The 18478-nt window shown below is 38.3% G+C and overlaps 1 protein-coding gene across 5 annotated transcripts in view; it reads left to right on the top strand.

The window, feature by feature from the left end:
• Positions 1-10439: 10439 nt before the first annotated feature.
• Positions 10440-18478, top strand: part of LOC122561204 (pleckstrin homology domain-containing family S member 1-like) — a 28162-nt gene continuing 20123 nt past the window's right edge. Inside the window, exons 1-5 of one of the 5 annotated variants that reach the window (XM_043712783.2) lie at positions 10440-10523; positions 11428-11476; positions 12400-12524; positions 14096-14217; positions 16975-17106. In XM_043712783.2, the coding sequence (XP_043568718.2) occupies positions 11443-11476; positions 12400-12524; positions 14096-14217; positions 16975-17106 (413 nt within the window). In that variant the 5' untranslated portion in view covers positions 10440-10523; positions 11428-11442. Of the gene's footprint in view, positions 10524-10581; positions 10622-10954; positions 11199-11427; positions 11477-12399; positions 12525-14095; positions 14218-16974; positions 17107-18478 lie in introns of those variants that run through there. The other 4 variants (XM_087998875.1, XM_087998874.1, XM_087998876.1 and 1 more) reach the window with 4 other exon arrangements.

Genomic DNA, 18478 nt, shown 5'->3' with positions numbered 1-18478 from the left:
TGGTACTGGCACTAAGACATTTATTTTGTGTCCCAACCATTTGTATTACATTGTCACAGAGCAAATTACTCCTAACTTCAATTTTTTTGTCTGACACTTGCTGCCTTGTTCATGTTCTTTGGCTTATACTCCAAATTAATTATATTACTTGTAAATGTTCTATTGAAGCATTAACTTTTATCTCAACTGTATTTCCTCCCTCAGGTTTTGCAATAAAAGCCTTGCTCACCTCTTCTGAAAGGTTCATTAATCAGTACGTTTTGCCAAAACTTTCCATCAATACTCCCTCAAAAAGCACCTTGAAACTAGACAGGTTACATTATTCCAGCATCCATTACCTTATTCCCAGAGATGATAGCACTGCTTTCAGAACAATGAGAAACCACATTTGGACTGAATTTGCTCTTAGAATAACACTGAGGGTTTTGTATGTCTGTTATTTATGGATAAATGTTACAGGAGCTTTAGACAAGGCAAAGGTGTATGGCTAAAAGCAAGTATTGTTCTATGAGTTGCACTGCTGCAGTGTAAACCTCAGTAAATGTTTTCATCACTATTGAGAAAGCTTGAATCTCCTGAAGGAAATGTATTTGCATGAATGAAATCCCCTCAGAGATAATGCATGTGAAAGTGCCTTGTTAATACGATAATTGGTAATAACTGCCAACAAGTTTTGAAATTTATTGAGATGATTTCAAAAATGCTAACCTTTGTTTTTGTCATTCCTTTATGTCTCTTCTGTCTTTTAATCTAATTTGTCATTCTGTCTCTTTCTGTATCTGATTTGACTGAAATCATCCACTGTCTTTCACTTCCTTTTCTATCTTACTACTGTTTATTCTTCAATTGTTCAGTCTTACTGATATCGAGTTGATTGCCCTGTTCACACCATTCAAATCCCAGATGCCCTGTTATCTTTGTTGAGCTGCTTTCAGTCATATGTCAACTTTGAAGCTGACAAGGCAAGCTACTGTGTAAAAGGTAAAAACAAGGACTGCAGATGCTGGAAATCAGAGTCTAGATTAAAGTGGTGCTGGAAAGCACAGCAGGTCAGGCAGCATCCGAGGAGCAGGAGGAGGACTGTGCCTAACTGTTGACACCCTCAATTAGATGCCACAACAAAATTCTAGACATAATAAACAGAATCTTCCCAGCTCTGGAACAGTGTGGGCAATGACTGGTCTATTGGGAAAATATGATGAGATTGTAAAAATATGATACTTGTCATGAGTCCGAATTTCTAGTCAAGGTTTTAAAAGTATGATGGGAATCTTGCTAACGAGAGGCAAGGTGCTTACTATCTCTGTGAAGCAAGCCACAACTCACAAAGGCAATCCAAAATATGATAGACTTTAGAAGGCTTGGAGCTGAATTCCTTTCACATTCAAATATAAGTATTTGATAATATGCTCTTGTATGCAATGCTGCCTTTCTTGGGTGATGTGAGGGATGGGGATGGGAGGACAAAGTTTTAGTAATCCCACCAGACTTACAACATCCTAAAGCATTGGGTGACATGGTTTGTGCTGCATAGATTGGAATAAGATCCGTTATGTCAAAGGTCCATGTACAGGCATTTTATGGCCCTCGTTATCAGAGTCTTCCATGTCCCACTATATTGAGGATTGTGCGAAATGGGCATTTGTATATGATGTGAAAGCTGACTGCTCACATTACTGAGGGTCTGTACTGTTTCTGATATTCCCTGCATTGGTTCAGTGGAACTGCTACTAACAGATCCAGCAACTGCAAGTGTCATTGTGACTCTGACTACTGTACAATGAAGGTCGTAGTGTCACAGAGTTGTACAGCACTGAAACAGATCCTTCAGTCCACCTCATCCATGCTGACCAGATATCCTAAACTCATCTAATTTCATTGCCAGCATTTGGTCCATATCCCTTTAAACCCTCCCTATTCATGTATCCATCCAGATGGCTTTTAAGTGTTGTAATTGTACTACATCCACCACCTCTTCCGACAGAGGAATTGGGCAGGAAGAAATATCTCAGCAAACCCAAGACCAGCAAAAATTTCCAGAAGCCTCTACGTGAAGATGTCACAGCTGAAGATTCCCTCAGGATGCAAGGAGGTACAGGAGGCCCAGAGGCTATCATCCACTCTGACATTTCCACCAGGTGAGTGAGTGCATTGTGTGGATGTCCTGGGACACCGTCACAGAGCCAGGAGCTGAAGCAGGACTTGCTGCCTGACGGTGTTGGTGGCCATCTTATCCCAGTGGTTGTCAAGGTGACAGCTGTGACTACCTGACTACCTGATTCCAAGGATCCACTGGGAAACTATGTGGGATCTCAATCATCATCCCAGCCTGTTACTGATGCAATTTGTATACAATCATACCATTTCATCTAGTTTCCCTGTGATAAGATCAGTGCTGCAGTCTGGGCAGTAGACTGTCACCAGAGCTGGCAGCCTCCCAGGTACAAGATGGTATGGACAGTACACACGTCATGTTGAGAGTACCAAATCATAACACAACTGAATTCATCAAAAGAAAACAGTTCCATTCCATCAATGTATTGACCATTTGTGATCATCAGGATCCAATCCAAGAAGCCTGAGCCAGGTACATTGAAAGCTACCATGATGCTTACATCCTAAGGACTCTTGGGTTCCTACTGCATTTCAAGGGCTTGATGCTTTGCAAGGATGGTTACTGGGAGACAATGACTACTCTCTGTAACCTTGGCTGATGGTTCCATTACGCAACCAGATAACCCAAGGCTGACTGTACACACAATGCTATCCATTCTTCCATAATGGAGCAGATGATAGGTCTCCTCAAGATGAGCTTCTGATGCTCTGATCAGTTTTGCGAAGCCTTGCAGTACACGTCAGATAGAGTGTGCTACATGACCATGGCATGCTGTGCTCTGCAGGCAGGCAAAGACAGGAGCTCATGGTTACTGAAAAGCTGGGAGAGTGGCAGGACATTGAGCAGGAGGAGCAATAACTTCACCGTGCTAAAGCACAATGGCATCAGGTCAAAAAGCCAGATAAGACTTCATTAACACTTGCTTCCAATACATGTGAGCTCTATAAAGTCAAGATTCATTGATTGTAAATTTGTTGTTGGTCAAAAGGCAAGTGATCCCTGGTTAATCCCAGAAGCAAGTACAGCTTTTTTTTGTCTTTCTTTTTCTGTTGTAAAATAAACATTAACAGTAACAACTGTCTAAATGTTTTCCATCATGTGAAGTTACTATATTCAACAATGATAATTCAACAATTCAACTCTGCTGGGTTTTAAGGAAAGAGACGCATTCCCTTAGACAGAGTTCTAACATGTTGTGGTGCTCAGGAAAGGTAGCTTCATGGTTGTAGCTGCAGCTTCACATAAATACGGGAAATAGGAGCAAGAGCCAGTCAGCTCTTCAAGCCTGCTCCATCATTCAATGTGATCATGGTTGATCATCCTACTCAGCACCCTGTTCCTATTTTTGCCCCACACCTTTTAATTCTTTTAGCCCTCAGAGAAATATCTTTGTCCTTATTAAATGTTTTGGCCTCATCCATTTTCAGTGACAGAGAATTCCACAGATACACAACTCTCGGGGGAAGAAATACCCCCTCATCTTAGTCCTCAATGGTCTTCCCTACATCCTTACACTGTGACCCCTGGTTCTGGACTCCCTGGTCATTGGGAACATCCTTTCTGCACATACAATGTCTCATCCTGTTAGAATTTTATTTTTTTGTATGAAATCTCTCCTCGTTCTTCTCAACTCCAGTGAATATGGTCCTAACTGATCCAATCTCTCTTCATACATCAGTCCCAGGAATCAGACTAGTAAACCTTCATTGCACTCCCTCCATAATCAGAACATCCTACTTCAGATAAGGAGATCAAATTTGCACACAATACTCCAGATGTGGTCTCATTAAGTCACTGTACAACTGCAGAAAGACATCCCTGCTCCTGTACTCAAACCCTCTCACTATGAAGGCCAATACACCATTTGTCTTCTTCACCGCCCACCTCATCTGCATGCTTACTTTTAGTGACTGGTGAACATAGATACCCAGTTCTTATTGCACATCCCCCTTTCCCAATCTATCACCATTCAGAAAATTCAGATATCCACCTTCCTGTTTTTGCTATCAAAGTGGATAACTTCACGCTAACCCTAACATTAGTGTGTGGGTGGCACGGTGGCACAGTGGTTAGCACTGCTGCCGCACAGTGGTTAGCACTGCTGCCTTACAGTGCCAGAGACCTGGCTTTGATTCCCACCTTGGGCTCCTGTCTGTATGGAGTTTGCATATTCTTCCCCGTGTCTGCGTGGGTTTCCTCCCCAGTCCAAAATTGTGCAGATTAGCTGAATTGGCCATGCTAAATTGCCTGTAGTGTTAGGTGAAGGGTTAAATGTAGGGGAATGGGTCTGGATGGGTTGCTCTTTGGAGGGTCAGTGTGGACTCGTTGAGCCGAAGGGCCTGTTTCCACATTGTAAATAATCTAATCTAAAAAACCCACATTCTGGTTCATGCCAAGTGCTTGCCCACTCATTTAATTTGTCCAAATCACAAAGGTAGTCAATCAGTTATGTAAAATGCCAATATATTTACTAATGTGAGAATCCATTTCCAATTAACTGCCCACTGTGCCACCTATATTCCATCAGAAGCTTTTCTATTTCATTTATTTTCCACAAAATGGCTATTCCTGGCTGGCTTCAATTGACCTGGTGCACAGATGGGCATTAAATATGGTGCCACTGGCATGAATCCATGAAGGTCCTGGCAACAGTGAATCCTTCCATTGGTGTGAAGGCACATTAACATGCGTGTGTTCCATTGTAGCATGATGCTTACAGAATGAGCTGAGCAATGGAGAATTGTGTGAGACAATGCACTCGAGCTTAGTTAGAGAAACCGTCGCAATCTCCTCAAAACTGACACTAAAAGCTGATGTTTAGTAAAATTCACCCTAATGTCTTTCAATAAAATTAGAAAAATAAATTGATGCTTTTGAAGTAGCAGAATTTTAAAAGCCTATTATATACCTACATATCAGATAATTGTACAAGAGCCAATTAACTGAATCACACTAACTGGAATATGAGTCATTCTTGTTTCTCAACATTCTTCAGTGGATTTCACATGCGGTAAGCAAACCATACTAAGCATTTTGGTGTTCCAATTAACCATTTGACTGCCTGCTACTATTTCTGCTTGCACTATCTTTTGAAGAGAGATTGAGCCTGAGAAATGGTGATCCTCAGGTATAAATCACCACCAGACATCCTCTGGAACAATGGCAACTTTAGTTACTTCTTTCAAAATTCAAGCCCTTTCTGTAAAATAAATCAAACCATTATACCTTTCAATAAGTTACTGCTATTATTTCCTTTTGTGTTTCACCATTTTTTTACGATCCAAAATATATTATCTGGAAAGCCAACAGCCACAAACTGGGAAGGCGATGCCTTGTCGTATCATTGTTATAGAGTCATACAACATGGAAACAGACCCTTCAGTCCATGGTGACCAAGGTCCCAAACTAAATTAGTTCCACTTGCCTGCATTTAGTCCATATCTCTTTAAACCTTTCCTATTCATGTGCTTGTCCAAATTTCTTTTAAATGTTGTAACTGTACCTACATCCATCACTTCTTCTGGCAATTCATTCCACATGAGAACCATCCTCTGTATGAAAGAATATTGCCCCTCAGGTTCTTTTTGAATCTTTTCCCTGTCACCTTAAAAATATTCTTTCTGGTTTTGAACTCCCCCACCATAGGGAAAAGATCTTTGCTATTCACCTTATCTATCCCCCTTATAATTTTATAAATTTCTATAAGGTCACCTCTCAACCTCCCATGCTCCAGTGAAACAAGTCCTAGTCTATCCAGCCTCTCCCCATAACTCAAATCCCCCATTCCCAGCAACATTCCGGTAAATCTGAACCCTCCCCAATTTATTAATATCCTTCCTTTAACACTGTGACCAGAGCAGCATACAGTACTCCAAAGGTGGCCTCACCAAAGTCTTGTACAAACTCAACAAAATGTCCCAACTCCTATACTCAATGGGGTCTGAGCAATGAAGGCAAGTATGCTCAAATGCGTCTTTAACCACCCTGTCTACCTGCAACTCAACTTTCAAAGAACCATGTACTTAGATCTCTCTGTTCAACAACATCACCCAGAGCCCTACCATTAACTGTATAAGTCCTGGTCTTGCTTGTTTTATCAAAATGCAACATTCTGCATTTATCCAAATTAAATTTATCCATCCATTTATCCATCAGCCCATTGGTCCAATTGATAAAGATCCATTTTTAACCTTCTCCATTGTCAACTAAACCACCAATTTTGGTGTCATCTGTAAACTTACTAACCATGCCTCCTAAATTGTCATCCAATTTGTTTATATTAATGGAAAACAATAGTGGACCCAGCACCGATACCTGCGGAACACCACTGGCCACAGAACTAGTTTGGTAATGTTCTGGAGGCTCCGATTCAAATCCCGCCAAGGCAGATGGTGGAATTTGAATTCAATAAAAATCTAGAATTGAGAGTCTAATGATGACCATGAATCTATTGTTGATAGCTGGCAAAACCTATCTGGTTCACTAATTTCCTTTATGGAAGGAAACTGCCATCCTCATCTGATCTGGCGTACATGTGATTGCAGACCCACAGCAATGTGGTTGACTCTTAACTATCCTCTGGGCAATTAGGGATGGACAATTAATGTTGACCTAGCGATGCCCTCATCCTGTGAATGAAGTTTTAAAAATTCAAAAGGGAATTGGACACCTGCTTAAAATTTAACAAGTAGTACAATGGTCTCGAAGAATGGAAGAATTGAGAAAATAAGAAATAAGTTTGGACCCTAAGAACAGAAGAACTAAGAGCAGAATATGCCATATTGACACTGCCATACATACTTCAACTGCTGGACAACAATATCCCTATTACTGAAACATGTCCTAAAGAAGGGTAGGAATGAAAGTGCATCATTTTTGATTAAAAGGTTTTCAGTTGGGAAGAGAAGAGGATAGAAGGAATAGGTTGTTGCATTATTGGTTAAAGAATATGATGATATGCTAGAAAGAGGATTGGATGAAGCCAAATGGGTTGAACTATGAACAAAGAATGGCTTGGATTGTACACCAAATATTTAGGCTGATACATACGAGCAACTATTTAGGCAAATTGCTAATAAGTGTAGAAACAAATGTTTGGGATTGGTGGGGAATTTAAATCACCCTAGGATTTATAAATTGGCATAAAATCAGTCCAACAATGATGGAAACAGATTAAAATGCATTTAAAAGGACTTCATAGTCAATGTATATTCAGCCCAACAGAAGAAAGTACTTCTGAATTTAATTTTCAGAATCTATCTGGGGAAGTAGAGGGTGTATCAATGGGAAAGTTTTAGTAGTGGTTATAATTCTATTCGATTTAGTGTTGTTGTAAAAAATGATAAAGGTAGACCAAGAAAATGAATTGAACATTTTAAAAAGGCCAGTTTTACTAGGTTGAGATGTAATTTGACAGAAGTTGATTAGAAACAGCTACACAGTGATAAATCAGCTTCAGAGAAGCAGGAAGCAGTTAGCAAGCAGATTGAGAGTGCAGAACAAATATCTCACCACAAGAAATTATTAGAACCTAATAGGACACCTGGAAAGTCAAAATGCAATCCATCAAAGTCCATATGGCTTTATGACAGGAACTCATATTTGACTAAGTTGCCAGAGACTTTTGTAAAGGTAACAAGCAAGGTGGACAAAGGAGATCCTGTAGATGTAAATATCTGGACTTCCCGAGGCATTTGGTAATGTGCCACATAAAAAGTTATAGGCAAGAATGAAATCATATGGTATTAGAGCCAATTTATACAATTGGATCGAGATAACTTGCTAACCAACAGAAAACAAGTGTCAAGATTGTGGCTCAGTGATTAGCACTGCTGCCTCACAGTACTAGGGACCTGGGTTTAATTCTAGTCTCAGGCAACTGTCTGTGTGGATTTTGCACATTCACCCCGTGTCTGCTTGAGTTTCCATCAGGTGCTCTGGTTTCCTTCCACAATCCAAAGATGTGCAGGATAGGTGGATCAGCCATGCTAAATTGCCCATAATGTCCAGGGATATGCAGACTAGGTGGATTAGCCATGGGAAATTTAGGGTGAAAGGGATGGGGTGGAATGCTCTTTGGAGGATCAGTGTGGACTTGATGGGCCAAATTGTCGGCTTCCACACTATAGGGATTGTATGATTCTAAAAAGGTCTTTTCTGGTCGGCAAGATGTAATCAGTGGGGTATCACAGCAATTGATCTTCAGGCCCAAAATATTTGCAATCTATATTAATAACTTGGATGCAGGGATAGAATGTACTATAGCCAAATTTGCAGATGACACTAAAATTAGATGTGAAAATAAGCTTCAATAAAGAAATAAGAAATTCATAAATGGGTATGGATAGGTTAGGTGAATGGACCAAAATCTGATAGCTGGAGTTTAATGTTAATAAGTGTAAGGTTATCCATTTTGATCAGAAGAGTAGGAAGGCAACTAATTATTTAAATGGAGAGAAACTTCAGAATACTTCAGTGCAGATGGATCTAGGTGTCCTTGTACATAAATTGCAGAAAACTAGTGTACAGGTACAACAGATAATAAGGAAAGCAAATTCAATTTTAGCATTTATTGCTAAATAAACAGTGTATAAAAGTAGGGAAGCATTGCTGCAATTGTACAAGGCATTACTTGTGTATAGTTGTGGTCCCCTTACTTAAGGAGGGATGTGGTCACATAGGACGCCATTTAGAGGAGATTCACTGTATTGATTCCAGAGGTGAGGATTTGTCTTCTGAAGAGACATTGAACAGTTTCAGCCTATACTCTCTAGATAAATATAGGGAAATCTAAATGAGATATACAAGATGTTAAAGGCAATTGACAAAGTAGACATAGAGAGGATTTTTTCCTCATGTGAGACAACCCAAAATGAGAGGTCATAGCTTTAGGATAAGGGGTAAAAGATTTAAAACAGAGATGAGGAGAAATTTATTTTCTCAAAGGGTCATGAATCTGTGGAATTCACTAAATCTAGAGTGTGATGGATTCAGGGACATTGAGTAGATTTAACAGAGATAGTCAGATTTTAGTGATGGGTTGAAGGATTATGGAGAGAGCAGGAAAGTGAAATTGTGACTAAAATGGTATCAGTCATGATCATATTGAATGGTGGAGCAGGTTCATGAATCTAAATTGCTTATAAATAGAATCCATAGGATCCCTATGGTGTGGAAACAAGCCCTTCGGCCCAACAAGTCCACGCCGACCCTCCAAAGATTAATCCATGCAGACCCATTTCCCTTCCCTAATATCCTTTATTTACCCGTATCTAGCGCATCTAACCTACACATCCCTGAACACTATGGGCAATTTAGCATGGCCAATTCACCTAACCTGCACATCTTTGGATTCAGCTTACTCCTGTTCTTAATGTTCTTGAATAGGATGGAAGAGGCAAGTCCTGTGAGTCAAGAAGCTTACAACTTCAGGTGAAGGCAAAAAAAGATCAGATGCCAAGCACTCGAATCTGTTGAAAGCCCAGAGAGGCACCAACAAAGTGCAGGGGTAATATTAGAAAGGAAATTGCAAAAGCCAAGGATTCAAGGTGCAATATTTGCAAATAAAGCCAAAGAAACCCCAAAGATTATATATAATTACATTAAACGCAAATAGATAACTAAAGGGAAACCAGGGCTGCTAAGAGATCAGGAAGATGGGCTGTGTGTCCATGGTGAACTTATCTGTGGGGGGGGTATTTGGGAAGCAATCAGATCAGACAGTAGGAGCTGTGAGCTCTTGACTTTCTGTATGGTGATTTTAACTGAGTATTTCCTGGAGTTCCTGTTTGTTTTTCAGATTTTTAGTGTTTTGATTTATTCTTCGCTGGATAGCAGCACCTTGGATATTATTCAACTCATTGAGCTTACTTGCTTCGAGCTTATTTTTCAAAAGCACATTGACAAACAGAACCTCACCTGATTGGAATTGTGTTTCAGCATTGCTATCTTGAAACTAATATCTCTTGGATGGCCTTACATCAAATAGAGGTCTGGACAATAATCATTAGAAGTTTTATTCCATTATTGAGGTGCAGAACAGTTCCTGGTTACCTAGTCCTTCTAATGTGCACATGCTATCTTAATTAAAGTTTTGCTTGTTAATGATCAACAATTCCTAACTGTAAGTTTCTGCAGCTAATAAGCAACAATATAATCATTACACGCAGGAGCCGTGCTTTTTTTTTGGAATTAAAAAATATCCCGCAAATCGTCCGTGTTCACGTCGACAGGTGAAAGCAAAGGGGAAAAAAGCTTGGAAACCACCGCACTGGAATATTTAGCTGGAAAGCCCCGTTCAGACTACGCCTTTAAATAAGCTGGAGCAGGTCCTGAAGGAGAGTCGTGTGCAGGTGCAAGAGAAACTAGCAGCAGCCAACAGCTACTCCATAAGAACAACTCTGTGCTGGTACGTCTTTTAGTAAAACATAGGCTGTGACACCAATTTATGTTGGATTGTAAAGTCTTATTCAATGTGAACGTCGAAGTAACCTGTTAGTGCGGCAGGTACGAGTATGGGGAGAGGGAGGATTCGAGTTACTAAAAAACATTGGAAAACAATTATCTCCCCTGTAATTGTAGGTTTAAAAACATATAAAGTGTTGTCGATTTTAAAAAAACAACGTAATTATAGTATGTGTCTTAAGCAGAATCTCCGGGCAGCTATGTTCGCCATTGTATTCGAAACTAATTTCGATGTGTTTTAAAACAGAGCTTTGTGCTAAAAACCTCCGGAATTTTTTTTTTGTAGCGGATGGTGTTTCGGGTTGGAACAAGTTTACTGGAGTTTGCTCCATCTGAAACCCTTGGGCTGAGCCATGTGTAACCTGCAGTACAACTGTGATCCAGGTCTGAACGGTGCAATCCGCCAGATGTGGTGTAAATCCGGAGCGAGGTGGCGTGGGAGTCTCCTCCTGCAAGAAACTCGCTGTCCGCCCACGCCTGAGACCCTCAGTGAATGAGAATGACCAAAGCGAGTGTGTTAGCTGGCTAACTGCACTTTAACCAGTGCAGCTGGAAGGACCCTCTGAGCAAGCCGGCAGTGCGGCGACCCTCAGGATCCTCAGCAGTACAAATGTACCTGGTAACAACCCAGCTTTCAGCTCCAGCTTCATCGTCCCAATATGGATCACTGAGATCTTTCATGAATGTGAACAGCTCACTGCTGTTCTTCATTATAACGCGCTGTTAGTTCAATGCCTTTTAACACTGATGGTCTATTTCGTTAGCATTCGAATACTTCCTCGGTAATTCTGTTTTAATGTCACTGTTATCTCTGATGCAGTTTATCTGATAAACTACTTGTTTTCCAGATTATTCCAATTCTTATGAAGAATTTGAAAATGAGTAAACAAGGCACAGGTATATGATTTATACTATTAAAATGATACATTGTTAATTGTTATTTGTACACCGCACCCACGTGTTCTCAGGCTGTTTAATTATAGTTGTGAGTTCAAACTGAAATTCCAAAATGACCAGCATTAGTGGAGGCTGTTTGTCAGTTTCACAAAAGGATACTTCCTCTTGGCACTCACTTGTAAAAACAGAATTGCACTCACAGGAAATTTGCGCCCATGGAGTGGACTTCGTGGTATCAAAGTGCACTGTCATTTCCCAACTTCTCTCACAAATGAAATCGGATGCTTTCTTTCAAAAAAAGATTGGCTAAAGATCAAGATAGTAAACTTATTAATTCCAGCCTATTAAGGCCATGAAGATGTTACTTGTGAAATGGATTTGGCCTTTAATAGTGCAAATTATAAATTTACACTGTGGCCTTAAGAACTTTGCTTCATTATTTTCAGAAATGCCACGTGCTGGGGTTCTTTCTCATCTCCTTTATTGTGAAAGTCAACGAAGATGAAATTTTTTAAAGTTTGAGAACTAGGCTCGATACAAAGATGTACTGAAAATATTTCTTACTGGTTTTAAAGTTGCCCTCAGTTTTGTCACTGATGTTTTTCGCTTGATTAGCTCAGTTGGCTGAAGAGCTGGCTTGTAAACACTTGAGCAACACCAGCAACCCAGGTTCATTCCTTGCAGCAGCTGAGGTTACCATGAAGATCTCAACCTCCCTTGTCTGAGGCATGGTGACCCTCAGGTTAAACCACCAGCAGTCATCTCTTTCTAATGGAAAGGCATCCCTATGATCCTCTGGGACTATAGTAGTTTCACTTTCATTTAATGTTTGGTATATGATATGTCACTTTTGGCTTTCTGCTGAAATAGAGTGAATTTGTTCCTACTCCTTATGCTCGAATGTGTGTATATTTTTAAAATAGGCAATCGTTTATCGGTGATATTTTATGATGAAGAGAATGATGGTGAGAATGTCATCGGGAAGAATGACATTTGTTTTGAAGGATACTTTACAAAATCACCACCAGGCAAGAGGATTGGAATTCAGGTATGTTCAAGATATTTATTTAAATGTTGCTTTTGGATAAAAGAGAAACCCTTACCCCATTCTTGAAAGCACTGCTGCTGTTATTGAGACAGCTTTCTCCAAAACAACAATCAAAGCTAAATTGCAAACTGAGGAACATATCTGTGCCAATTCTTTTGGAGTTTAGCAAGACTTTTGGGCCACATAAAGTCATAGAGTCATACAGCACAGAAAAAAAGACCTTTCAGACCAACAGTCCATGCCAAACATAATCCCAAATTCAACTTGTTCCACCTCCTTGCGCTTGACCCATATCCCTCCAAACATTTCACATACATGTACTTATCCAAATGTCTTTCAATCACAGTAACTATGCCTGCAGTCACCACTTCTTCCTCTGGAAATTCATTCCACACACAAATCACTCTGTGTAAAACAAAATTATCACCTCATGTCTTTTTTAAATCTTTCTGTCTCACCTTAAAAATATGCCCCCTACTGTTCAAACCCCCACCCAAGGAAAAAGAAACCTGCCATTATTGTTGTTATTTATACCCCTCATGATTTTATAAACCTCCATAAGGTCACTCCTCAAGTGCTATGCTCCAGTGAAAAAAAGTCCCATCCTATCCAGTGTCTCCTTCTAGTTCAAACTCTCCAACATCCTCATAAATCTCTTCTGAATCCTTTCCAGCTTAATAATATCCATATTATAGAATGTCCAGAATTGGACAGAGTACTCCAGAAGGGGCCTCATCAACATCCTGTATAACCTCAACATGACATCCCAACTCCTGTACTCAAAAAGTCTGAGCAATGAAAGCAAGCATGCCAAATGCCTTTTTAAATCAACTCTGTCTACATGTGATGCAAACATCAAAGAATTCTGTATTTCAAAACAAAAAGAAAATGTTTGGCTTTTATGTTATATTTTATATTCACATTAATGAACTTTACTTGAACATTTAGAATGTAGTTTTTTAAATATTTGAAGGGCATGTTCTACTATGACAATGGACAGACTGTATTTCTAAAGTATGTATAATGGCTTGGTTTAATGTATGCAGACTTAAAGAATGAACTTTCCTTTGAAAGAATAACATTGATGAGCTACAAACACATTACTAAAAGTAATTAATTTGGCTATGACTACGTTACATTCAAATCAGAACAGTACGCTGTAGTACAAGAATGGCACTGCAGTATTTTCAATTTATCACAAGTTGACAAAACTAATTTCAGAGCTGGTGTCTTGAATTATGTCCAAGAATTGGTGAAAAATTAAATACAGTGTGTAAACTGCAACCTTACTGCATTTTATATCATTGCAAAAATCTGATTTCAAATCAGAAAAGTGTACCACTAGACAAAATTATGAGCTGACATAAGCTAAATTTACAATATTTTCATTTAAAATTCATACTATTGCCAACAGTTCAGTAGGAATTAAGCATTCTTCACATACTTATGAACGTAGATTTATTAGATACTGTCCCAGTAACATACCGAACGTGCAATTAAAGTGTACTTAGAGTGAGTTTATTTTAGTAGATGTTTGACATTACTGTGAATAATTTTATTCTGTTCTTTAGGCATCATGGAAAAAAAGATACTTTGTGTTGACAGCAAAGGACAATGAGCATACCTTATATTACTTCAAAAACCAAGAACAGTGCAGAAAATTGCCTCCACATGGAAAAATACATATCAACAAGTAAATATTTAATTTTTTGATCCATTTCACAGAATAAAACCTTCTTATTGCTTTGTATAATATTCATAGAGAGATTTTTTAATATGCTAAGTTCTTCATGAATCAATTTATTTATTATTCTATTATGTCATATTTGACTATTGAATCCCAATTGGCAGTTTAAACTATGATTGCCAAAAAGCTTAAATCTTCAAAGAGGTATTGATTCAATTTTAGGAAGGAATGGACCCTCTAACAATTCAATATGCTTGATACCTTTTCAACTTCTATAAGAAAAATACACTTTAAGAAATGTTATGTTTGACCATTCCATCAGTAGTAGCATTCAAACCATCTTTCCACTTTTAGTTTACAATGTAATTTATTCTTTCCCCCTTTTGGATTTATCTTGCAAAAATCCAAACACAGTATTGAAAGCAGGCCAAGGCCAAATTGTCTAGATGAAATAACAGTTTCCTTCAATTTCATTCCCATAAAATATTAGCAGTTTGCCCTTCTCTTTTTTTTCAATAAATGTTATAAATGTGAGGTTTTATGAGGTTGTTATGTTTTGGGACAGTTTTTGAACATAGGATAAATTAAAGGGGTGGGGACATGGGCATGTGATTGGCATCAAATCTGTCTGGTTTGACATATTTTCTAATCAAACTGTTCAAAGTTGTTAATACAACTACAACACAATACAACAGCCCTAAACCTGCCTGGTTTGATTTTTTCAAATGGTAGAAAATACAATCAAACAGTTAACCATTAAGAATAAGCAGCAGTTTCCAAGAAACAGCATTTTACAGTGGAAAGGGGCAGCAATGCCAAACCCCAAAGCTGCTTGGTTTGATTGTTAACAGATGAGTTTGGGATATGCAATTTATTTAAATAGGTTTCAGCTGTTCACACTTGTCGGCAATGGCAGAAATATCAGTGTTAACAGTGGATAGACTTCTTTAGGCTTCAACGTCCCAGGCAAGTGTTAAGAATATAATGTAAATTGTTACACCTTAAAATGATTATGCAATTCCAAAATACAGTGAAGTTTGAAATCTAAAGATAGCATTTGTTGTTAGCATTTCTGGATTCAAGGTTCATATGATTCATGTTTTCATGGAGATAGACTTTGAAAGGGGAAGACTTCATGGATCCAACATAGGATTGGATTACAAGGTTATTCTAAAAGGTAACCCCAAATTTTGAAGACAGATGAATCTGCTAGGATCTCAGTTGGTCACTGAGTGCAAATTTATTTTTCAAATTTATTGGCTTTTTGTAGATTCTAACAAATGTAAAGGCTGTTTTAGAATGTTGAATCCACAGGCTAAGGAAGGGGCACTGAGCTTGGAATGAGATTGTACAGTGACTTCGGTTTATATTTGTTGCAAGGTTAAATGGCTATGTTTTTTGAGGTATTCATTTTAAAAAAAACAGCATGACTTTGAGTGCCTTGCTACAGCTAGCTGTAAAGAAAGTGAAATGCAAAACTTGAATTAGAATTTCAAAGTGTAAAAGAAAAAGAAAGTTTTGAATTGCAGAGAAATGAAAGGCAGAATCATTGAATAGGACAGAGAAAGACTTTGAATAGTTAAACACCAAGTAACAGGCACCCTTGACTAGGGGACAGATTTAATTCCTGATATCAATTTGCAAAGGAAATGTATCTAGTGTCCAAATTCAATGAAGGAGTTAAAATGTATTATGCATTGTCTGAGGTGATTGCCAAAGTGTTAAAGTAGCCATAGGAAATTTGAACAATTCTATTAAAAGTATTTTGGTTCTTTCATATGAGTAGGCCAAAGACTATGGTACAATTAAGATTGCTGTGGTTAATGTGTATCAGTTAGGTCTAAACATTTACAGGCAAGGAACACACTGTATCAGATCTTTGTGCAATTTGCTAGTGAGAAATTGCTTTTGATCAATAGTATGCAGTAATGAAACTTGATCAAGATTTTGGAAACTTTAGGAGAAATAATGTTAATAGAAGAATTAATAAAAGGTAACATTTTCAGAATAAGGTCCCACCTTGCAGAGTATAACATTTCTGAGACAAGTAAGCTCATAGCAAAGCTGGAAAGATGAGTAATCACTAAAAGGATACATGAAACCTTCATTCTCTATGTTATATTAAAATCACAAACCAAAACACAACAATTTTTTTGAACCTCACAATTGTAACAGCTATATTCCAAACAGATCCACTGATCTACTTATTAATGACCATTCATGTGTCACTAGGTCAGAAGTGGTGCTGTTAAAATAAGTTTAAACACTTTGCTCTCCATTCACAACTGCTCTGATAATGAAGGCATCCATAGCAGCCCAAACAAGCTGGGGCTGATAAGTGACAGGTAACATGTTTCCACAGAAATGTCTAATTCATAAAACTGAATCATCGTATCCCCACTATGTTTTAATCAGTAGGTCAAAAGTCACACTACACCAGGTTATAGTCCAATAGGTTTATTAGAAATCACAAATTTTCAGAGCGCTGTTCCTTCATCAGTAGATCAGAGACAGGCGTCTCTGAAAATCGTGGCTCACCTCCTCCCCTCTCAAATTCCTTCCATGATTTTCAAGACACAAATTGGGAAAATGATTGAATACACACCAGTCCTCCAGCTGAGTGCAGCTCCAACTGCAGTCTAGATGTATACATGATACTTCAGCTTATTGTCATCTTACTATTTTTAAAATATGAAACTGGATTATTTCAAGTGTAACTAGGCTTCCAGCTAGACTAATATCTGTTTCTCCTTGTTTAAAAAGAACAACAGAGTTATGCCATGGTTTGGACGGTCATCCAAAGTGGGCTATGATTCAAAGACTGTTTAAATGTACCTCCGAGTCTGTGGTTTTGCTGAAGACAGAAGAAAGAGATTATTTCCTTATTGGAGAAATGTAAGCATTAAAAAAATCAAAATTGTTTAGAGATAAGGTTTTAAGAATCGATAAATATATTCATAATTCTGGGGAGAATTCACAATACATCTAAGATCAGCGAAAGCAAACACCTCAAGATTAAAATATCCTGAAGGAAAGAAAGCTCACCTTATCTTTGATCTTGACAAAATATTAAAAATTATATTGGTCAATGTCTTTAATCACCCCCTACTCCTGTAGGAAGTACAGTTCATGTTGAGGTATTTAAACACAGTAAGAATTTCCTTCAACTTCTTCCCATCACTTTGTACTAAAGTAGCTGTGTACTTTCCACAAACTAATTGGAGTCAGAATGAAACTATGTAAATTATTTAACTTAGTACGAAATATAATGGAAAAATGTTAAATTTTAAACAGGGAATATCTCCTATGACAGTATTCTGGGAAATGAGCACAACTGTGGTCCAAAACATCATAAAATATTAAGCTGGAATTGATTTTTAGCCAAATTTTACTCTGATTAGGAATAACTTTGAGAATAAATGCATTATACTTTTCAAAACAACTTTTTTTGAAGCTGCTTTGTGGAAATGATTTTGGCAGTAAGTCTTTTTCTCTTATAGTGTTCACCTTTTGTTGATTGTTCCTTACATGTTTGCAGCCAAGGAGACAGGGGAATGGCTTAATTACAGGCCACACCAAAAATGTCAGACAAATGCCAGGGACCACTCAACCATGATCTTTATATTATTTCTTTCTCTTTGTGTAGGCACCATAGTATCCACTCATCATTTATCTTTTCAATGAACCAAGACAATTCAAAACTGAAGTGAGAATCAGTGCTGAATTAGTTTATGTCAACCAAAGCAGTTGATATGGCCCAATGAGCTCTGGTTTCTCCATCTTTATGGATGGGTAAACCTTCCAAGGTTCATATTCTTTATCTATCTAAACCAAACTCCTGCTAACATAGTGTGTTTGTGTACAGTACATATAACCTTAGGCAAGACATGGTATGGCAGAGGCTATATTTCCACCCTACGATCAGGATTCAGTCTAGGGTTGCACAAAAAGAATTCATGGTATGTAGGGGTGAATGTTGCAACTAACCTTAGCAGGGAGTCAGTTACATCAGGAAGAGATTAAGGAGAAGAAAATTAGTTTCACTGTGGGAAACCGGAGAAAGTCTCATTCCAAGCTGAAGTCAGTTTTCGTGTTGAAACTGTTCTACCGTTGTGCTAGAATGAGTGGTTTTCTGCACCAGCTAGTAAGACTTTCAATATATAATTACTGTGTGGAAACAATTCCTGCAAGTGATGTGCAAACATTTCCATCTCACATATCTGATAATATAGGTCCATAGCAAAATGTGAAAAAGTGAAAATAACAA

The sequence above is a fragment of the Chiloscyllium plagiosum genome, unplaced genomic scaffold (genome assembly GCF_037043375.1).
Source record: "Chiloscyllium plagiosum isolate Xiang-an unplaced genomic scaffold, Cpla_swu_hap1 HiC_scaffold_22, whole genome shotgun sequence".
Taxonomy (NCBI): domain Eukaryota; kingdom Metazoa; phylum Chordata; class Chondrichthyes; order Orectolobiformes; family Hemiscylliidae; genus Chiloscyllium; species Chiloscyllium plagiosum.
Note: the sequence above shows the minus strand (reverse complement) of the source record. Positions and strands in the feature narration are given on the sequence as shown.